The sequence below is a fragment of the Pituophis catenifer genome, unplaced genomic scaffold, assembly GCF_029215685.1.
Source record: "Pituophis catenifer annectens isolate HBS135680 unplaced genomic scaffold, rPitCat1.0.hap2 SCAF_7, whole genome shotgun sequence".
Lineage (NCBI taxonomy): Eukaryota > Metazoa > Chordata > Lepidosauria > Squamata > Colubridae > Pituophis > Pituophis catenifer.
Window position 1 is genome coordinate 10,976,960 of NW_027256887.1, and position 23,679 is coordinate 11,000,638.

General features: G+C 41.2%; 1 protein-coding gene across 1 annotated transcript in view; it reads right to left on the reverse strand.

Annotated features, from left to right (window-relative positions):
• Positions 1–23,679, reverse strand: part of ATXN10 (ataxin 10) — a 76,237-nt gene that overhangs the window by 14,713 nt on the left and 37,845 nt on the right. The window contains exons 8-10 of the mRNA XM_070947133.1: positions 22,127–22,235; positions 21,631–21,797; positions 5,765–5,828 (exon numbers count right to left, since the gene is read on the reverse strand). Of these exons, the coding sequence (XP_070803234.1) occupies positions 5,765–5,828; positions 21,631–21,797; positions 22,127–22,235 (340 nt within the window). The remainder of the gene's footprint in view (positions 1–5,764; positions 5,829–21,630; positions 21,798–22,126; positions 22,236–23,679) is intronic.

The following is a 23,679-nucleotide window of genomic DNA, read 5'->3' on the forward strand; positions in this document are numbered from 1 at the left end:
CTATAATTATAAAAGCAGAGAAGGATGCACTTATAGCCCATTAGCCTTTTAATGGGCTCCATACTTCCATGGGTCTCCAGGCTCCAGGCATACTTCCATGGGTCTCCACCACGTGGCCAACATGGTGCTGGATGAAATAATAGGACCCTCGTGAAAAACCTCAACAGGAAGAAGAGAAATTCAAGCTGCTTCACTAGGCTTCCCATCCCACGGTAGGAAGAAGAGCAATGATGAAGAAGGACCTAACTGTTCCATTCCCAAGGCTTCCTGGGTCCTGATGGATGTCAAAGGCAAGGAAGGAAGGTCAGATAAATCAAGGGGGAAAAAGCATGGATGAGTAGCACCAATTCTGCAGACCCCCTCCTCCAGCCCCTCCCAGCAGCCCTTGCATTTCCTACCCCTCCAACTCCCCCAAACTTGCTGTTCTTTGCAGGAGCGATTTGAAGGAGTGTAAGAAGGCCAGTTGGAGACTAAATGTGCTCCTGCAGTGGCTGAATCAGATGGTTTAAGGCGAGGAATCATGGAAATCCGGGGGGGGGGGGGGTGTCTTTTTCCCATTTTTACATGGCAGCTGCCCAAAGACCAGGGACAGTTTTGCAACGTTCTCCCTCTCCACCTCCCACCAGGCTAGATATATGAGAAGTTAAGGAACCTCCACGAGAATACAACTGTGGCCCACAATTATTAAGAAAACCACATGGTTGCTCCGCATGAGCTCGACTTAATGGGCATTTTTATCCTTATCTCCCCCCTTCCCCAACGGAAGTGTTTGAAAGCCATCTTTGGTGTTAATCCTGGTTTCTCAAGATCAAGCAGGAACCACACAAAACTCCTTGTCATCATTTCCTTCTCCTTTACTCATGAACATAGGGACTCTCTGATTTGAAACAAGTTTACTCTGAAGTAAGGCTTCCAGAGGGACTTTCCTCATCCCCAACAATCCCTAGGTCAGAAGAAGAAACCCACTTGTATCTAAAATAATGGCCAAAATTGTAGAAACCTTTTGGTAAAAGTGTATTTTCTAAAACGAGCTAATAACACCACTTTTTTTGGGAGTAGTACCATAAAATTATATATCAACAGAAATATAATTTAATCACAAATGTAATGCAATAACTTTTATGAAGGGGCTTCTATTAGAATAGCAGTTACAGTATAAAGAAGAAAAGTGAAAGACGTAGAAAAAATGAAATATACAAAAATTATCACCATAGAAAAAACGAGACATACAAAAATTATCATGTCAGTTAATAGTTGGGTAACCTTTAGTACCTTACAATGTCTTCCCATGGAGGGAGCCAACTCTTTTAGTTCTGCAGCTGTTATCATGTGAAACCAAGATTGAAGGATTGCTTCTATTAACTGGGTTTTATTGCTGGGTCGCTACTGACTAACAAGTTTCTTTAGTCGGCTCCATAGATTTTCAATTGGGTTAAGGTCTGGGCTATTCCCAGGCCATTCCAGCAGTGGAATAGGATTATCCTGAAACGCCAAAAAAAAGTGGTGTTATTAGCCATCAAACCTCAAAAATACACTTTTCCCGAAAGGTTTCCACAATTTTGGCCACTACTGTATCTTGATGAAACCTCCTACAGCACGGATCCATAGATGAAACCCCCCCCCTCCATTTCAGGAGCTGAGGTAAAGAGGAATGGTGAAATGTGGAGAGGGCTCATGACCCTTTCGTGTATGCGAGTGAACTATTGAGGTGATTTTTGCATGTGCATTTGGGGAAGATTTCTCCATATTTTTGACTATATCTTTGAAGTTTCACCTGCTTTTTTGGGGGTGGGGGCGGGAGTTATCTGAACACATAAACAAAAAAAACCTCCCCTCTTATTTTCTTGCGTTATGATCACTGGCTGTAATTAGGGATGTCAAATTGATAGAAAACCGTCATATCAATAGATCCGGATGACCAAGATGCAAGGCTTTTTAGAAACAAAGGAGAAAGTCCTTGATCTTCCTATAAAAAAAAACACGCAAAACATTCCTAGGTTAGGCTGTGGTAGAAGAGGACTAGAAATTTTCCACTAAGCAATAGATAGATAGATAGATAGATAGATAGATAGATATAGATATAGATATAGATATAGATATAGATATAGATATAGATATAGATATAGATATAGATATAGATATAGATATAGATATGTAGATCTTTGGTTATTCGGGTTTTCTCCCGCGTAAAATTGGAGGTTTCTTGGTTTCTCTAGAAGCAATGTGTGTGATCCTAGAAGCACGAAGCCAAAGACACCAGCCTGAAGATGACGAATAGGACTTCGTCGAAACATTGCCAAGAAACCTCCAATTTTACGCGGGAGAAAACCCGAATAACCAAAGACCTACATACAAACACCCGCAAAAACCTCAGAAAACCAATATATATATATATATAGGTCTTTGGTTACTCGGGTTTTCTCCCGCGTAAAATTGGAGGTGTCTTGGCAACGTTTCGACGAAGTCTCATTCGTCATCTTCAGGCTGGTGTCTTCGGCCTTGTGCTTCTAGGAGTGAAACCAAGATTGAAGGATGGCTTCTATTAACTGGGTTTTATTGCTGGGTCGCTACTGACTAACAAGTTTCTTTAGTCGGCTCCATAGATTTTCAATTGGGTTAAGGTCTGGGCTATTCCCAGGCCATTCCAGCAGTGGAATAGGATTATCTTGAAACGCCAAAAAGGAGCACGAAGCCGAAGACACCAGCCTGAAGATGACGAATGAGATTGCCAAGAAACCTCCAATTTTACGCGGGAGAAAACCCGAATAACTAAGGACCTACATACAAACACCCGCGAAAACCTCAGAAAATATATATATATTTCATAGGCTTTTATGTGCATATTCTTTCTAGCCAGGTTTTACCTACGTAAGCTAAGGGCTGTAGAACATCTTAGCTTACGTAGGTAAAACCTGGCTAGAAAGAATATGCATATATATAATTAAATTATGTTAAGTTTTCAAAAATCAAGCTGAGAGGCCATTTACTCAAAAGCTTTATTCAAGAAAAAAACGACCCAACATAGGTCTTATGCAGACAAACCAAGGTTAACCCTGACTCACTAACCCCTTTTGCCTTGAAGCTTGGATGTTAAAAACCCTGCAGGCAGCTCTGGAAGATCAGGGAGGCAAATTCTCTCCCCTTTCTCTAACTCAAGAGAAGCTGAATCGCTGAGCAGAGAGAAAAGTCCATAATTAACACATCACCAGACAATGGAGGGATGGCCACCAACTGAGAGAGCCTTAAAGGAGGATTAGACAAATTCATTGAGGTTATTCATGGCTGCCTGCTAGCTATTGCTCCCTTCCTTCATATCTAAGACGCCATTCCTCCCAATTTTACTGTCAAGGGACTATAAAACAGATGTTAAAAGAATAAGCTCCAAATTCCCAGATCATGTTTGGGGGCGATAAATGGCTCGAGGCTACTTGGGTGGAAAGATCAGTGGGAGAGGAGACCTTGTTGTCCAGTAGGGGAACAGAATAGAGGCCACTGGTGTTCAAAGGAGGAATGATGTCATATGCACCCTGAAATCACCACACAAATGACTTCATGGCACAATGACATCGAAAGTGGCTTCTAACGGACAACCGTGCATGAGGCTAAATGGACCTTATTCCAGATCTAGTGCAGTTTATCTTACCGCATACACACTTCATAAATTGTTTCAACTCCTACCCTCAAAACGACGCTATAGAGCACTGCACACCAGAACAACTAGACACAAGAACAGTTTTTTCCCAAACACCATCACTCTGCTAAACAAATAATTCCCTCAACACTGTCAAACTATTCACAAAGTCTGAATTACTATTAATCGTCTCATCGTTCCTATCGCCCATCTCCTCCCACTAATGACTGCATGACTGTAACTTTGTTGCTTGTATCCTTACGATTTATATTTGTACACCGCCCTGAGTCCTTCGGGAGAAGGGCGGTATAGAAATAAAACTATACTTATAATTATACTTATATTGTTTCCTAGTATGATTGCTTATTTGTTCCCTATGACTATCATTAAGTGTTGTACCTTATGATTCTTGATGAATGTATCTTTTCTTTTTATGTACACTGAGCGCATATGCACCAAAGACAAATTCCTTGTGTGTCCAATCACACTTGGCCAATAAAGAACTCTATTCTATTCTATTCATTTTTCCATTTTCGGGATAAAAGTTGAATCCAGCAAAATTAAAATGAATTATCTTGTATTAGAATGTTTACTTTTTTTTTTTAACACAAAATGCTTTCAAACCAACATCAAAATAAAACTGGTTCAAGGAGGCACCAGTTGGTTCCCATTTAATAAAAAGACATGAAGCTTAGAGGTAAATCTTCCTTAGTGGTATTCTCTAAGGATCCCTCACTCCCAGTACTCTGGTTGTTTGAGGGCATGCTAAAGTTCCTTCAGCCCAAGAAGTGAAATCAGGATGCAGAAGCATAGATTCTCCACAGTTCTAAGGAATCATATCACATAAGATCCAAAGGACCACAGGCTCATTAGCTGTCAGGATTTAGAATAACAGAGTTGGAAGGGACTTTGGAGGTCTTCTAATCCAACCTCCTGCTTAGTCAGGAAACCCTACACCACTTCAGATAAATGGTTATCCAACTTCTTCTTAAAAATTTCCAGTGTTGGAGCATTCACAACTTCTGGAGGCAAGTTGTTCCACTGATTAATTGTTCTAACTGTCAGGAAATTTCTCCTTAGTTCTAAGTTGCTTCTCTCCTTGATTAGTTTCCACCCATTGCTTCTTGTTCTACCCTCTTTCCTTGTCTCTTCTGGAGACTTTGCATATTTATCGCAAACACTTTAGAAAACACATATGTTCCTGTGGAGCTTTCCATTCAAACCCTCTTACTTCGATCAACAAAAATCTTTCTTTTTAAGATGTTTATATTAAATATATATTTCACTAGTCAAACGTAATAAAGTGTGCAGGTTAATCTATTTGTTTGGTTCAGATGACTGAGCAGATGTTAGCTGATGCAAAAAATTCAGGATGAACTACAATGACCAAGTTTGGTTAGGTATGATTACTAATCCTAATTTAATGTGACAACAATGAATCTGGGATATTCAGAAAGTTAAGAGAACAAGATATAATGAGCTACAACCAAACTCTTTTCTTTAAAAAACCTGTCCAAAAAGATATAGTTTTTCTCTTTGATTGTTACCCATCAAAAGAGGTAAGGCCATCTTAGCATAAGAGATTCAAAACTCAGTCAAGTAGATTACAGGGAGGGAGAAAGGAACTGCAATTTACGTTTAACTTTTCTTGAAGATACTTGCAAGAGATAGTGTGAAATCTTACCTCCTGCAGTTCTCCAGCATCTTCTTTTACTGTAAAGAAATTATAACCCAGAATAAAAAGCAAAGTGAAAAAATTAATACCTTGTATTAAAAATGTATTGTTACTTCTTGTTGGTAAAAAAAAATAAAGATGGGGGGGAGGAAATTCTGAAAGAAATAGTACAACTTACCACATTACAAAACAGCTTCAACGCCAATAGCAAACAGAGTAGTCTTGAGTTACTGTCATTATGAAAAGAGAAAGAATCAAGAGTAGATCAAAACGTTTTATTTATTTGTGTCCCGCCTTTATTACTTTTACAAATAACTTTCTCGAGAATGGAGTTTTACAAGCCTTTTTCAAGGCACCAGAACAATTCTGTATTATTCCCAAAGAACTGATATACAAATCTGAGCCCCATCAAAGGATACGTATTTAATTTAAAATGATGATGCTAATAAAAAGGATACAAGGATTATTGTCATCAATGCTACAGTTATCCAGGATCAATGGGATACCATTTAACTCATACACCTAGGTGGAAAAAAAGGCATATTTAATACCATTTTAATTGATTTACAATATGTATTATGTTCCTATTCATTAAGACCCTGGCCAAAGCACAGCAGCCAAAACTACAAAAGAAAAAACATAACATAATCATGGATGCAATCATAAAATAAGCAGTGGGGTCCAACAGCCATTATCACGGATCAAAGACCTGTAGGAATAAAGCAATCTTCAGGGCCTTCCTAAGAGCCCTGGTGGAGAAGTGGCTGGAATGCAGTATTGCAGGCTAATTCTGCTGACCGTCAGCAGTTCGATCCTAATCAGCTCGAGGTTCATTCAGCCTTCCATCTTTCCAAGTAAAATGAGGACCCAGATTTTGAAGGCAATATGCTGATTCTGTAAACTGCTTAGAGAGGGATGTAAAGCATCCTCATTTAACTGCTATTGCTAAAGAAAAGAAGCCAAGAAGAGGAGTAACTTAGGGGTGAAACCTACATAGGAGCCTGGATAGCTCAACAGACTAAGCACTGTAATTTAATACCAGCTATCTGCAATTAAAGTAAGATCAAATCTCGCCAAGGCTCAAGGTTGACTCAGCCTTCCATCCTTTCTAAGGTAGGTAAATTGAGGACCCAGTTTGTGGGAGCAATAAGCTGACTTTGTATAAAAATATACACAAGTATGAAGGCTATTGCTTAACGCACTGTAAGCTGCCCTGAGTCTCCGGAGAAGGGCGGCATATAAATCAAAAATTTAAAAAGAAAAAACAAACCTTACCTTCCCAACTGGTTCCGAAAGGCACGCACCACGTCATGTGAGCGCTAGGACCCTCTGCGCATGCACAAACCCTTTTGCACATGTGCAGAGGGTAAAAAACAGATTACTTCCTGCTTAAAACCAGGAAGTAACGATGACCAGGCCTCGCGCCACCATCGCTACTAGTTCTCCGAACCATTGGCCGCCATCGCTACCGGTTTGGTAGAACCGGGCTGAACTGAGAGCATTTCACCCCTGGAATAACTCCAAAATGGCTATTACCAAGATGGAGTGCTGTCTTGCCCCAACACCATCAACCATCCAATGGGGCAGCCTTTCCAACATAACTTCTCTAGATGAAGGGTGGAATCATGCTGGAGCTTCTTAAAGCAAACACTGATTCTCTAAAATGCAACTTGGTCTACGTATTCAATCACAGAGCCAAGTTTCACACCACGAGCTATACCATAATGCCACTTGCTTGGTTTGGGTGTAGCCTGAAAGACCTCAGCCAATGCTTAAAACCTGAGGTTGCAGCCTAGGGTTTTCATTGCCTTGGCTAAAATTAACAAATGTAGCATTTTGAAGGAAGGTGTCCCAGTGTTTGGTATTAGTGGTGCATTCTAATTACCTATGCTCCAACCTGGTCATTGGAGCTTTTGACCACTGATGATGAAGAATGTCATGCCAGTCTATAACAGTGGCTGAGAGTACATTATGTGTTATCTGGTTGGACACTGAGATGGGAGTTCCCCCGAGTTTGGGGCATGGCATCAGCTGAGACTCCAGAGAGGGGAGCATCAACATGGAATTGTCATCTAGAAGACTGTAGTTTCAGGGCCCATGAGGGCACTTTCCACAAGTAAATGGATGTAAACTCTACTTGTGAGGTAGGGCTAGAAAGAATCAGATGGGATTGTTACTTGTCTATCTGCTTTTTTTTTCTTTTTGAGAGCGTCTGCTTCTCCTTGTGCTTCTAATCACACTTGGCCATATAAAGTATTATATTCCAATCCATTCCATTCCATCCCATTCCATTCTATCCCATTCTATTCTTCCTCTTCCCCATTCCATTCCATTCTTCCTCTTCCCCATCCCATTCTTCCTCTTCCCCATCGCATTCTTCCTCTTCCCCATTCCATTCTTCCTCTTCCACATTCCATCCCATTCCTCTTCCCCATTCCATTCCATTCTTCCTCTTCCCCATCCCATTCTTCCTCTTCCCCATTCCATCCCATTCCTCTTCCCCATTCCATTCCATTCTTCCTCTTCCTCTTCTCCATCCCATTCTTCCTCTTCCCCATTCCATTCCATTCTTCCTCTTCTCCATCCCATTATTTCTCTTCCCCATTCCATCCCATTCTTCCTCTTCCCCATTCCATTCCATTCCTCTGCCCCATTCCATCCCATTCTTCCTCTTCCCCATTCCATTCCATTCTTCCTCTTCCCCATCCCATTCTTCCTCTTCCCCATCCCATTCTTCCTCTTCCCCATTCCATCCCATTCTTCCTCTTCCCCATTCCATTCCATTCTTCCTCTTCCCCATCCCATTCTTCCTCTTCCCCATTCCATTCCATTCCTCTTCCCCATTCCATCCCATTCTTCCTCTTCCCCATTCCATCCCATTCTTCCTCTTCCCCATTCCATTCCATTCTTCCTCTTCCCCATCCCATTCTTCCTCTTCCCCATTCCATTCCATTCCTCTTCCCCATTCCATCCCATTCTTCCTCTTCCCCATCCCATTCTTCCTCTTCCCCATTCCATTCAATTCTTCCTCTTCCCCATTCCATTCCATTCTTCCTCTTCTCCATTCCATTCCATTCCACTCCACTCCACTCCACTCCTGGTACATAGCAGCTTCCCTGCCTGAGCTGCTGACTCTGTGGCTGGTTTGACAGTGGAGTTCCCCAGGCCCTTGGTCCTGCTTTCCTTGGTCTAGAGTTAGGGGCAATCTGGGTTCAAGTCCAGAATGACCCTGCTCCAGGTTACTGAGGGCCTCACTCACAGTGAGAGGGTCAAATAGTAAATCTGGTTTTTTGACTTGGAACAGTGGTGATGGGATTTGGAGTTAGGGGTATTGTCATCAGTCATGAACAGTTCATTCATTCCCTGCTAGAATTCTGGGAGATGAAATCCACACAGTTTAAATTTGCCAAGGTTGAGGAAACATTACATTATAGATTCAGTAGAGCATTTGGCTGAGCCATCCTCAGAGAAAATATATTTAAATATATTTCAATGCCTTTCTTGTTGCCTTTCAGATTAATTAATTCATTTCACAACATCACAGCGCAGGTTGCCCTCAAGATACGGATACAGCCTTTGCGTTTCTTGAATAACAATCTCAACTACAACTTCTTTCAGAACTTATTTTTTAATTATATTATTAACTATAAGAATGGAAATACATCACCCATTTTATATAACGGATCTTGCATTAATCATAAGATGTTAATTATTCTTTGTTGTGGAAATGAGTGAGTTCCGGCCTAGCAAATTTCCTGGAACCAGAATGATCTTTGTTGCAACTAAAACTTAACTTGCAACTGAGTACAATTACTCACGATTCAAGAGCTAAAGCCACTCTCCTCCTTCTCCCCCCAAAAATGTAAAGAATAGTCACATATTGGTTTTAAATGTTCGGGTATGTCCAGGCACGCTAATGCTCAGCGTAAAAGCTCTTGCTGTGACAACCTAATTACTGATTCTGACAGATTTCATTCCAGAAGGCATACATGAGAATTCAGTCAATTTTTGGCCGCAACTTCAGCAACAATGGAAAAGTGAGGACTGCTAATGTTGGATACACTTCCCAACTGAAGTATTCTGCTCTGCAAATACTATTGGCTTTAATTCAAAAAGGAAAGACATTGGCTGCTTCATGTTCTTCACTGCTGAGTTATAGCTGAGTAACCAAGAGCTGAAGAGACATGGTGGCTCAGTGGCTAAGAGGCTGAGCTTGTCGATCGAAAGGTCGGCAGTTCAGCAGTTCGAATCCCTAGTGCTGCGTAACAGGGTGAGCTCCCGTTACTTGTCCCAGTTTCTGCCAACCTAGCAGTTCGAAAGCACGTAAAAAATGCAAGTAGGGACCACCTTTGGTGGGAAGGTAACACCGTTCTGTGCGCTTTTGATGTTTAGTCATGCCGGCCACATGACCACGGAGACGTCTTCGGACAGCGCTGGCTCTTCGGCTTTGAAACAGAGATGAGCAGCGCCCCCTAGAGTCAGGAACGACTAGCACATATATACAAGGGGAACTTTTACCTTTAACCAAGAGCTTAAAAAAACCAAATCAACTCTTATCTGCCTCTTCCCTTCCATAAAATATTTTCTGGTTTGTATTATCACAGGGGTTTTTTTTCCCTATCAAGAAGCAGTTAACTGATTAAGCACTAGACTGATGGTTCTAGAGTCATCTCTAATTAAATTGAGTGGTAGGCTAATGCCAGAGATTAGTTCTGGGCTTCAGAACTTTCTACCCTACCCCCCCCCCAAGTATTAAGGGATGGAGAAGTTAATTTCATTTATAGAGGTGGAAACGCTTTTAAGGAGACTGGAATGGTCACGAACAGTGTTAAACCAAGAGGGAGCAAGACCGGTTGAGTTGAAAAGGTTGTGAGGATGATAATATGCCCTCTGGTCACCTCTGCTGGACAGTTAAAGCGTCCACAGCGGCCAAATGATCTGAAGGCCACAGATGTCCCAAAGGTGCTTTTTCAAGAGGAAACTGGACCATTTTTTCTACAACCTCTTCGCCTGAAGAGGTTAAAAAAAACTTAAGCTTTTAGGTGTGCTTAAACTTAGCACACCTAAAAGAGTAAATCATTCCAAAATTTCCCCCTCACCAAATCCCTCTTGCTTCTTGACCATCTAAGCACTATCCCCTACGTCCCACCTTCAGACACCTCCCTAATCCTTGCTTCCATCGAAAGAAGTTCAAAACTGGAACGCATCTGAGCGCCATCATGCTGTTGGCCAGCATGCACAATCCTAGCATTCATAAATTCTCCACATGTAAGAACGGTGTGTTCAGGGGAGAAGGTGATTCTGGGAAAAAGAAAAGGATAGGAGAACATATCATGAACCTGCACCATCTCTAATTTTCCATGTCTACCTGAAAGATACTGAATTAAGGTCTTATTTCTGGCATTTAGATTATTGAGAAATTCAGGATGTTGAGGAATAGAATAGAATAGAATAGAATAGAATAGAATAGAATAGAATAGAATAGAATAGAATAGAATAGAATAGAATAGAATAGAATAGAATAGAATAGAATAGAATAGAATAGCAGAGTTGGAAGGGATCTTGGAGGTCTTCTAGTCCAACCCCCTGCTTAGGCAGGAAACCCTACACCACTTCAGACAAATGGTTATCCAACATCTTCTTCAAAAGTTCCAGTGTTGGAGCATTCCCAACTTCTGGTGGCAAGTTGTTCCAGTGATTAATTGTTCTAACTGTCAGGAAATTTCTCCTTAGTTCTAGGTTGCTTCTCTCCTTGATTAGTTTCCACCCATTGCTTCTTGTCCTGCCCTCAGGTGCTTTGAAGAATAGCTTGACTCCTCTTCTTTGGGGCAGCCCTTGAGATATTGGAACACTGCTATCATGTCTCCCCTAGTCCTTCTCTTCATGAAACTAGACATACCCAGTTCCTGCAACCGTTCTTCATATGTTTTAGCCTCCAGTCCCCTAATCATCTTCCTTGCTCTTCTCTGCTTTCTTTCTAGCGTCTCCAAATCTTTTTTACATCGTGGCAACCAAGACTGAATGCAGTATTTCAAGTGTGGCTTTATCAACCAGTAAGTAATATATCCATAGTCAGGTTTTGAAAAATTACAAATAAGTATCTCAATAGAAACTTCTTTGGAAAATTGCAAGGCAAGTCAGCTACTGATAAATTAGCCCAAGCTGTCTTTGCCTGTCACGTGAACCCCCAAATAACCCCACCTACTTAAGAGGGAGGAAGACAGCTGGAGTTAATTTTTTTTTTTAAAAAAGTTGGCTATAGGTCTCTCTCAAAGCAAGGTGCAAATTTCCATCTGGTTTTACTGGTAAATCGAGAGGAAGAAGGCTCATGTATTCTCTAACCCAGATCTGAGTGCCAGTGCTATAGGCACTTTGGCTTATAAAAGATGGAACTGTGGTTTGTGGCAAAAAGTCTATTATCAGAAATCACCACATCCTGCAAATCTGCTGAAAATTTATGGATGGAGGCTCCTTTCCCCCTGACGTCTGCTGGGAGAGCAAAGGTTCCGATGTGACTTGCAGCATTAAACCCCCACCTCCCGAGGTCTTTTGCCTTCCACACAAGAGAAACCCAAGGCCCACAGATTCAAAGCACCCTATCATTATCCTATTGATTTCTAAAGACCGCATTGCCCACCTAAACTATCTCCCTAAATAGAACATCATCATGCATTAGATTTGTTAAGACTGCTAAATCAAAGGGGACTCATGGCAAAGATTGATTTTTCTCCTATCTTATATAATCAATCTTTTGTTTTGAATTTCAGTTCAAATTCCCAGGTACCTACCAGATTGGCTTCTCCGCGCAATATTCATATTCATTTTTAATTCTACATTTCCCCCAAGCTTATTGTCACATCAATTCTGTAAAGTTGAATTGGTGGAGAATGATCGGTTTTCCCAAAAGAACCAGTAAGTTTCAATCATAAATCATGACGTGTCTGATTCTAAGACCAGCTTCTATCTATGACATCAGCTTGGCCCAGGACCCACCTAAACATGACTGTAATTGCCTTAATATCATTAGGACTTTTGCCATCTGAATGACAGATTTGGGGAAATCCAAAAACATTGTTAAAATCAGGAGTGGAGAGAAGAAGAAATCAACACAGGATCATTTTCTTCTGGGGGAAAAAAAATCATGTCTCTGAAGATGCTATTTGAAATTTCAAGGGAATTGGCTACTGATAATGAATGGATGGGACTTCACCAACATCCAAATAGCTGTTTTGGATAGACAATTATATTGTCCGGACAACTTTAAAGAATTAACCTCTCATATACTTTGAACCACTATTCAGTCTTCTGAGAAGAACTGGATTTCTGTCTTCAAAAGACATTAAAAATAATGTGCTGGAATTTATTTAAACTATGTAAAGATGAGGAAAGTTAAAATAATCTCCAAAAGAGTACCCATCATAGATCAAATGGTCAGTACTGATGACTTATGTCTAAGAAGAACTCCATCTCATGCTGAGATTGCAATTCCCAGGGTTCAGAGATGGGTACCACAAACTCCCAAGTAGTGGCAATTTCCCAGAATGACACACCCTACATCCTATTGCAATTATGATTTCAGTTTCCACAAACAATTCACGGAAACTGATCTAGCATCTAAACCCATCTTTTGACAACTGAACAGTAAACATTTATACCAACAGCCCCAATCCTCCACCATGAAGAACTGATGGGCTACATCTTCAATAATTTTCCCAAGAAATATTGAGACAAGAAATCTTCCACTTGGACAAACAAACAGTTGAGGGGAAAAAAAACAATGGAAGTTTGTTTTCGTAGGTAACTGTAGCAAGATTATTGTATGTACAAAGATGGAAAGATTCCGCAATACCGCCAATGCACAGATGGTTGGCGAAGATGGTAGAACTTGGTGAGTTGACTTGTTTGATCAGGTAAAATATAATACCTATGATTTCTGGTAACTGAAAACTTCTTACGGACTTTTTTCATAAAGCAGAAAAAAAATGAACTTATAATTTATGGTTTTTATAATTAGATAGGATAGAATATGGAAAGAGGAGGGTCATGATGAACATTTAGAGAAAGAGGTAAATATATAATTGTTTTTATAATTGCAGTAAAGAAGATCGGACATCACTTCTTTCTATCTTTTTTGTTTCATTTCTAACTTTGTTTTTCTTTCCTGAACTGTACTATTAGCTCTGTTTTTTTTATTTTCTTCCTTCTTCCTTACTTATGTATTAGTTTACATTAGCTTTCATCTTTGTTCTTAAAATGTCTACTGAAAGTGAAAGTTAAAAAATTCATTTAATTTTTTCCAACAAATAACGAATTTATAGGGAAATCAACCCAATCTATGAAAAATGTCCAAAGCACATTTTGCATTGGTGTCTAGCAATGACAAACTCATCGATACACATTTTAAGATTTTAAGAAGTCATGTTCTACAGTAGGTATCCAGTTGCCATGATTATTCCACCTGAGAAAGAGAAGCTGTCTCAGTTTCTTATTGGCCTGCTATTTTCTAGATACTACAGAGCAGGTGTCTCCAACCTTGGCAACTTTCAGACTTGTGGACTTCAACTCCCAGAATTCCTCAGCCAGTTGGCTGAGGAATTCTGGGAGTTGAAGTCCACAAGTCTGAAAGTTGCCAAGGATGGAGACCCCTGCTACAGAGGGTAACTGGGGCTTCTGGAATATCCTCAAATACCTTCATTTCAAGAAGCTTCCATTTTTTTCTTACCATTTTTCCATACCCACTAGCTCAGTGTTTCTCAAGGTCAACAACTTGAAGATGTGTGGATTTCAACTCCCAGAATGTTGGCTGGGGGAATTCTGGGAACTGAAGTCCTTCAAGTTGCTGTGCATGAATGAGAAACACTGCCCTAGGCCATGGAATATCTCTGCACTCCAAACAAGCTGGTGGTGGTGGTAAGCTAAGCAATAAAAGCACCCTTTGCCAGGCAATCTTTCCCAACCCTAGCTATCAGTTTGTTCTGCCCCAGCTACGGACCCAAAGAACGCAGCACACACAAGAATTCAAAGAATAATACTGAAAGTTTATTGTGGTTGGCAGAATGCCCAGAAGCAATTTGCAGGAAGCTGATAAGATAAGCAAGACAAGACACGAAGGTATGTGAACGAAGTTGTTCCCTGCAAATTGCTTCAGTCGGCATTCCTCCTTAAATAGGCTAAGGGAGTGGCCAATTAGCCCCAAGCCTTACTCTCGAGGAGACCTCCTCCTGAGGAGCCACTCCTGCCTTTTGGCACCTCTGGCACCACATCTTCTCCAGCCTCCTCACTGTCTGACTTGAGTGTCAGCTGCACAGGTTGCTGGCGCAGCACCACACCAGCCTGCTTGCTGTCTGAATCAGCTATTACCTGCACAGGCCATGTACGGGCCACAACGGTTACTGGCAGTTACTACCACCGATGTACTGTTGGGCAGTTTATTCTGAGATGCAACCTAGCTCACTAACCAGGAGTGAAATCCAGCAGGTTCTGACAGGTTCTGGAGAACCGGTAGCGGAAATTTTGAGCAGTTCGGAGAACTGGCAAATACCACCTCAGACTGGCCCCAGAGTGGGGAGGGAATGGGGATTTTGCAGTATCCTTCCCCTGGAGGGGGTGGGAATGGAGATTTTGATATATCCCTTCCCTGCCACACCACCAAGCCATGCCCACCAAGCCACGCCCACAGAACTGGTAGTAAGAAAAATTTGGATTTCACCACTGCCACTAACCCGCTTGACACGCAACACAGTAATCCCATGAAGGTTTGAGATAGTAAGGGTTAGTCTGTCCTCCTCCAGAAAAGAGAAAAAGAAGTGGCTTGGTCTTGAGCGAACAAGAGGGAAAGGCCCATCCTGCCTTTCTGGGATACCTAGATTTGTGCTTTTGGCCTTCAGATGCTGCTAGTTAGTGTTGGGTTCAGAGAAAATCCCTCCCTCAAAAGGGGAAGAACTGGGAGTGGCTGAAGCCTGGCTCATTTTGTGGGTAAGAAAGGACATGGGCCACACCAGAGTAAGGGGGCTGCCAAGTGGTCCAGTGGTGGGATCCTGCCGGTTTAACAACCGGTTCGGTGACTGCGCACTTTGCGTTTTACAAAAACATACCTTCCGCATTACTGCTGGGAAGTAACACAGCTGAGGCAGGGCAATCCGCTCTGCCACGCGAATCAGCTGAGAAGATATAGGTCACTAAAGCGCAGGGGTGGGTGGGACCACCTGATCGTTGGAGCTACTGGTTTGCCGAACTGGTCTGAACCGGTAGAATCCCACCCCTGAAGTGGTCCCTACTGGGGTAGATGCAAAGGGAGGAGGGAGCCTGTAGAATCTTTAAAAGCTTTTCCTTTTTTTAATACCGAGGAAAATGAGATGATCACAGTGATGATTTCCAGAATTAATAAAGAATTTCACGGCAAACTAAGGTATGGATCATTAAAATGAAACGTTTAACCATGACAAAATCATTTAGTATTTCAGAAAAATGTAACGGATCTCAAATTGATAGGAGCAGGCCAAAATGTTTTACCTACAAACACACTGTCATATATTTGTATACAAAATAAAGGGTAAAATGAAGTCCTTAGGTTGTTCCATAATATATGACATTCAGATCAGGGGTGGGTTCTACTTACCTTTACTACCAGTTCGCAACGGGGCTGCGCCCAGAAGCTTCTGCACATGCGCAGAAACGTTTTGGTGATGTCAGGGTCAGTGGGCGGAGCCTCCCGCCGGTTTTACTACTGGTTCTATAGAACCAGTGTGAATCGGGGGCAACCCACCACTGATTCAGATGAATTAAAACAGCTCCTGAAAATTTTTATAATGTAATAACGTAATAACGTTTGCCACTATCCAATCCTTATTTCATTTCATGGGTAATGAATAGTTGATCATACCGATGGATTTTGTTAAGCAAAACCAGATCTTCTAAAATATAGCCAGTGAAAAAACAAATCTTCATTTTTACTTGTAGGAAATGATAATTACCTAACTTGTTGGGTTGGCAATATATAAACCATCATTGCAGCTTTAAGAATGCTGTATTGCATCATACTGTGTCCTGATTAGTTAGCTCTGTAGCCAATGTCCTTAAGAGGGAGCTACAAACATGGTTTGTCTCTCTTTGCTGTTCTTTGCTGTTTTTGCTCTGATATATCTGTTTGTTACTGTTTGCAATTGTTTATTGTGTATGACTACGATGACTGGTAAGAAGACTTTGTTATTGGATTATCCCTGGACTATTGTTTTACTATATCTACTGCTTTATATGTGTATGACCTGGACTGTTTATTGGACTGTGCCTTACTATTTCCTGAAAGTAAACACAACTCAGTGTATCTGTGTGTTGGCTGTTTATTCGTAACTACTCTCAATCGCTTTCATGTGTACACCCTTGCTACTCAAGGGTTACTCTGCGAATTCCTTAACATTTACCATATAATCCTGATTAATCTTTAGAGACGCTAGATACTAAATTCAATTTCGTCAATCTTGGTTGAATTATTTCTTAATTCAATAGTTCTATTAGACTGGATTGCTAAGATCAATAATTTGGATTTGGAATTGGGGAGAAATTTACTGACAGTCAGAACAATTAACCAGTGGAACAACTTGCCTGCAGAAATTGTGATTGCTCCAACACTGGAAGTTTTTAAGAAGATGTTGGACAACCATTTGTCTGAAGTGGTATAGGGTTTCCTGCCTGGGCAGGGGGTTGGACTGGAAGACCTCCAAGGTCCCTTCCAACTCTTGTTATTCTATTCTATTCTATAAATTTTGTGGAAGGCTAACAATTTGCCATTCTGAATCAAGTGTCCAAGAAAAAACAGACAGTTACTGTAAAGGATCTATAAGAACCAAAGTATGTGCCTGGCAGAGATGAATTCTGCCTCAGGCGTCTCTCAACAAGATACTACATGAAGAAACCCATCATGATATTTCATAGCGCTTTCTGCAGTCACAATTAAAGTAAGTAAGGCTTAAATATATGCTTGCTTCCTTCGGATAGTTCAGTGCTTAGCAACACGCAAACGCAGCAAAATAAAAACCAAAAAAAAAATCCATAGGGGATAAGAGCGTTCTGTTTAGACAGAAAATATGGAAGCAACTTTATTAGCAATTATTTAGCATATCATTAAACTCAGTAGGGCTTTTTTTTTCAGTTTTGTTTCCATTTGGGGTAATTACCAAACAGTTCAAAATAATTCCGATCTACTTAAATATTTTTCTTTTCTAACATTTGACTTGCTGCAAAGCATAGGGTAGGGCCCACCAGGTTCACACATGGTCCCAAACTGTAGCATGATTCAACTGTTTTTGACTTACAACTAGGAGAATTTAGCCACCATGATTCATAAACCTTGATCTGTGCCCTGTGAGAACCGGGATTTTTTGACTTAAATTTAGAAACCATGCTTAAGCACACCATGACGTGGTGAGATATGTAAAGTTAGTCCCATCAATCCATCTATCCATCCCTCAATCCATCCCTCCCTCCCTCCATTATCCCTCCCTCCATCCATCGATCCATCCTATTTACTGTATATGGCTGCCCATCTATCTAAGAAACTCTGGGCAGCAACCAAAACATGCAAATAAGGTACTCTAGGATCACGAAATCACACACACTCACCCGCTTGGCCCTAAGACAGGGGTCAGCAACCTGCGGCTCCGGAGCCACATGAGGCTCTTTGGGCCCTCTACTGTGGCTCCCTGTCAGGTGATCCCACCACTGGCTGGCCACACCCCTCACCCTCCCCTCCCAGTCACTGCCCGCGTGGCCTGAGAAGGTAAGGGTGACAGCAGGGGATGGAGAAGTGGCCAAGGCAGAGACAGAGAGATACAGAGAGAGGGGGAGAGGGAGGGAAGGAAGGGAAAGAGAGATGTCAAAAGGGTTTTGTGGTTCCCGGTGTTTTTTAACAACTGGTTCTCTGCCCTAATGACCGGCTGGGTAGGCGTGGCTAGGGGGGGTCATGTGACTGGTGGAAGTGAGTGACATCGAGTTGGCCACGCCCACCCAGGTTTTGTGGCTCCCGGTGTTTTGTTTTCTGTGGGAAACGGGTCCAAATGGCTCTTTGAGTGCTTAAGGTTGCAGACCCCTATCCTAAGACAACTAAAAGTACCGTGTTTCCCCGAAAATAAGACCCTGTGTTATATTTTTTTGAACCCTGAAATAAGCGCTTGGCCTTATTGCCATGCGCTCAAAAGCCCAATTGGGCTTATTATCAGGGGATGTCTTATTTTGGAGGGAACAGGATATTTGCTTCCACTCTTAAATTTGTCAGTCCAAACTGGAGGATGCTAGTGACACTATCTGTGAAAAATGCACTATTATACATTGGTCCTGTCCTCCGTTTACCCTAACCAGGATCTCCAGAAAGGAATTCCGAATAATCAGAGATGTCCAATTTCTTCAGGAATTTTTTGAGGAAAATATGCAAGCCAAAGTTGCAACTCTTCATGCCTGATTAGGCTTTATCCTAAAACTGCCTACTTAGCAGCCTGTCTTTGAAAACTAAAACAACAAATATAACAATAACTAATGGTTTTCGACATTCAGAAGGCAAGGTTATGCTAACCTCTATGAGTTAGCTGGCATGTAGGGGCCAAACTAAATGGGACATTAAAGGCTTCCTTGTGTGTAATCCCCAAAGTATTTAAAATGGGGCTAGGGAGGAACACGAATTAATAAGATTCAAGCAGGTCTGAAGAAGACTAACAGTCCTTCCTCTCCTGCAACCAGTATCTCTGTATTATGAGGAAATTCCCATTCAGTGTGAAACCACCGAGCTGCAGTTCATCAAGAAGTACATCTCCTTATCCTATGGACAACATACAGATAATGGCTTTTCATCCCATTATAACCTTAAATATTAATGGCTGTTGTGGTCCGCCAGCAGCCTGCAGAGCTGGCAGCGGAGTCGGACAGTGAGGAGGCTGAGGGAGAACATGGGCCAGTCCTGAAGGCTCGAGAAGGCCCGGATGAGGGCTCTGCGTGAGAGGCAGAAATGGGGCCAGGGCCATCAGGGAGTGATGTGCGGACTTCGGAGCTTCCAGAGGCTGACAGTAGAGAGGCAGAGGAACAGGAGGAGCCTGTTCCTAGTGCATGTAAGAGAAGAGCTGCCAGAAGGCAGGAGCAGCTAAAGCAGAGAGGACGACTTGGGAGTAAGGCCAGGAGATGATTGGCCCCTCCCATAAGGCTTAAAAGACCAGCAACGGCTCTTGGGCTCTTTGCCGGAAAACAACGAACGTTGAGAGAATTGTTTCACTGTATTTATTTCTTGTCGGCATCTTCTGCTTCTGAACTTTTGCCAAGAAAAGCCTTTGGCAGTTTGCCTAATTATCCCAAGGTACAGCCAATTTAAAAACACAAGACATGGTCCCTCTCCCGGGGATTCAAGGGGTCATATAGCTTCTGGAGTAGTATTAAGTCAATGACCTTAACACAATGGCTTCCACCAGGGACCTATGACAATTATCCATGGCCAACTCACCATGGTCAACTTGAAGGCTGGAGAAGGCCCGGCCATGGTCAAGCTATCGCAGGACAACTCACTGCAGAACAAGAGTCACATGAATATCAAAGAAATGGTGGAACAGACTCATTATAGAAAAGATGCAAAAAGAGGGACAGAATGAAATGTGAATGGCAATTTTTTTTTAAAAAAAATAGTTTATTTTCAATGATTAAATAGAATTGTTACATTGTCCTGCAACGAGTTGTCCCGTGGCGAGTTGGCCATGTTGAGCTGGCCACGGCAAATTGTAATAGAGCCCTGGTGGAAGCCATTGTTTGTAAGGTGTCCCATTCCATCCACCAGAGGGTATGGCTGGCTCCCTCATCAAATGGGAGTGGTCTGTCACAAAAGGCCCATTCAGGAAAAATATATTTTCCCATGCCTTACTGAGTCTCGAAGATGTTCCTTTGGGGTGAAAGAGGACCACTTTCAGCAGTTAGCAACATCAAGCCAACTTTGGCTCGTTCTCAGAAAGCTAAGGAGGACCAATCCTGAAAGGTGTGGATGAGAAACTACGAAAAATACAAGGGATTAAGTAAAAAGGGCGGGGGGGGGGGAATCTCAAAGAACAAAACACTATTTCCCTTTTGATGCCAGAAGAACTTCAGGGCTGTTCTTCTGCTATTTTTATTCTGTTTTAGGTTTATGTTTTTATTCATACATCTTATGACATTGCATGAAAACTATGTAAAGAATCTTTCATTATCCAATGATTATATAAACACAAATAAATATTGTGAAATCTCCCTGATGATGATTACTATAAAACAGCAGTTTTAAAAAGGGCTCCAAATCTCAGGTTGGATAGCAGCAGGGGTGAAATCCAGCAGGTTCTGACAGGTTCTGGAGAACCGGTAGTGGAAATTTTGAGTAGTTCGGAGAACCAGCAAATACTACCTCTGGCTGGCCTCAGATTAGAGTGGAAATGGAGATTTTGCAGTATCCTTCCCCTGCCACACCCACCAAGCCACGCCTACCAAGCCACACCCACCAAGCCACACCATGCCCACAAAGCCACACCCACAGAACTGGTAGTAAAAAAATTTGGATTTCACCACTGGATAGCAGATTATGTTAACATGCTTGTGAAGAAGGCACAGAAGAGGCTGTACTTCCCGAGAATGCTCAGGAAGATAAATCTATCTCAGCATCTACTTCTGTTCTACTATCGCAGCCCCATTGAGAGTGTCCTGACATACGGCATTCTTGCACGGTATGGGAGCAGCTCTGTAGTGGACAAAAAAGCTCTACAGAGAATTATTAAAACTGCCCAGAATATCATCGGACTCCAGCTACCAGCCCTGGACGACATCTTCGAATCTCGCTGTTTGAGAAAGTTGCATAACGTTCTCAGAGACTCTTCCCATCCTGCTTATAATCTTTTTGGACTGTTGCCTTCTGGCAGAAGATACAGAACAATTAAAACTCAGACCACACATTTTTCTGAATAGTTTTTATCCCAGAGCTATAATTGCACGCAACAATGAACTAAAGGGCCACCATCAGTGAGCTGTTGGACAGCATTACTTGGTCTGTTGTGTGAATGTTTGGGTGGTTTAGGGGTGGGGAATTTGTGGTGGGTGGGTGGGTGTTTGGGGATTGTTATGTGTGTTGGACCTGGTCTTTGGGTGTTAAGTGAATTTCGTTGTATGGGTATACTGTGTATATACATACAATGACAATAAAGTTATTATTATTATTGTTAAATTGTTTGAAGTCTTTTGGGAATGAGGGAGAACATCATATTGGTCCTTTCTTTGCAAAAAGATGCCAAAGCTAAGTGTCATTGGCCCTACAAGGTGGTTCTATCCTCTAACTTACCTTGTCTTGGTTACCCTTATTCCTGTAGCATAAATTTCCAATCAGACGAATCAGATGTGATTTAAAGCCCACAGCTGGATGGGAAATTTCTTCCTGCTCGGTGGAATAAGTGATTGTGAAGATATTTGTGGTCTGCTTCCCAGCAAGATGTACAAGTTTCAAAAGGCCTAAACAAAGAAGGTAATTTTTGCAGGTAGTAACATCAAAGAAAATCAATCTGATCCCTCCTACAAATCAAAAAAAAAAAAAAAAAAAAACCCACAACACACTGAAATAGTCTGTTTCAGGGAAAAAATTGGAGGGAAAGAATCTGGTCCTAAGTCACCTTTTTTCAGTGCTGTTGTAACTTTGAAGTCACTAAATGAACCGTTGTAAGTCAAGGACGACCTGTATTTACTTCACACAGCAATCGTACAACTTTATTTTCCAGCAAAATTAAAAACAAGATTCTCTTTCAATTACGCTGTTTTGAAATCATAAAAAAGTTCCCACTTACTGATAGCTACTTCAAGCAAATCGGGACACGCTTGCAAAGGCTGCAGTTCTCCAGGATTTGATGTCGCTTCACAAAGAACATCAAGAAGACGAATTGCAACTAGTGCTTCCTATAGAAAACAGGCAATGTTTGAAATCAGATAATGCACTTCCATCGTAAAATATCTAACTTTAATTACCATATTTTTCAGAGTATAAGATGCACCTTTTCCCCCCCTAAATGGGGATGAAAATTTAGGTGCGTCTTATACACCACATTTAGCCCCGCCCACCCACTGGCCCCCACCCTTTGGCCTCTGCCTCGCAGCAGTTACCTTCTTGCAAGCAAACAGCAAGAAAAAACAGCTCCTTTCAGCTTCAGCACAGCCTAATTAGCACAAGTTGATTGGATCGGCCTCCAGACTCTCAGCTGATTTGCTTTCAGCTGTTTTGCGCAGGGCTCTGCAGCTTGCTGCAAAGAGGTCAATTGCTGGAGCAGATTTTTTTTTCCTTGTGCTAATCAAGCTACAGTATGCTGAAAACGAAAATGAAAGTAAAGCAGGCTGTTTGCTGCAGGCAAAATTGCTCAGAGGCAGAGGGAGATTTCTTTTTCTTCTTCCTCACCAAAAAAGGTAGGTGCATCTTATACTCCTAAAAATATGGTAAATTATCTACTTTAACCCGTTTGACATTTAAATTTAGCAAGAATTTAATATATACACTAAATTATTTCTAAGATAATATACTGGAATTCTCGCCAGATAACCCACAGATCCAAGATCACAATTTGTGAACACTAAGAATCTGTATAGTTGTACCACCATAATTTATATTAAGCTTCTAATAACTGTTCAATTGGTATGTTAAAGAGTATTTCTGAATGAGAGGGCTTTTTAAAAAATATTCTGTCTAAGCAGTGTTAGTATATCGGAAACAAGATAAATTCTCATTTATTTATTCAACTGCTAAATCATTCTTGGCATTTCCTAACCACACCTGAATATGCCAATTCTATCAATTGCCAAATTATCATTTGCAGAAAAAAAAAAAAAGACTTTTACAAATAAAGGCTGAATTTGCAGAGGCTTGTGCTACAGTATAGCTTTTATCCAATTTTATCTATCTATCTATCTATCTATCTATCTATCTATCTATCTATCTATCTATCTATCTATTATATTTCTATACCGCCTTTCTCCCGTAGGACTCAAGGCGGTGTACAGTCAAGAAAAATATAAATACACAAACATCATAAAATTGCTAATTAAAATTATTATTATAACATAGTTTGGCCCAATTAAATAGAACCTAAAATTAGATAACATTTTAATAGAACCTAAAATTAGATAACATTTTATTTTTAATAGATAACATATTAAGGTCTTTTGTTATTAAACATCCCAAGAATTATCTTGGGATTGATTAGCTTGTAACTAAATGAAAACTAATTCCAACATTTTTTTCTGGTTTGCAGGTTATGCAACTAGCATGTGATTTGATTAAATTATTGCTAAACCAGGGGTGGGTTCTACTTACTCTTACTCTTACTACAGGTTTGCAGCGTGCCCACACGCA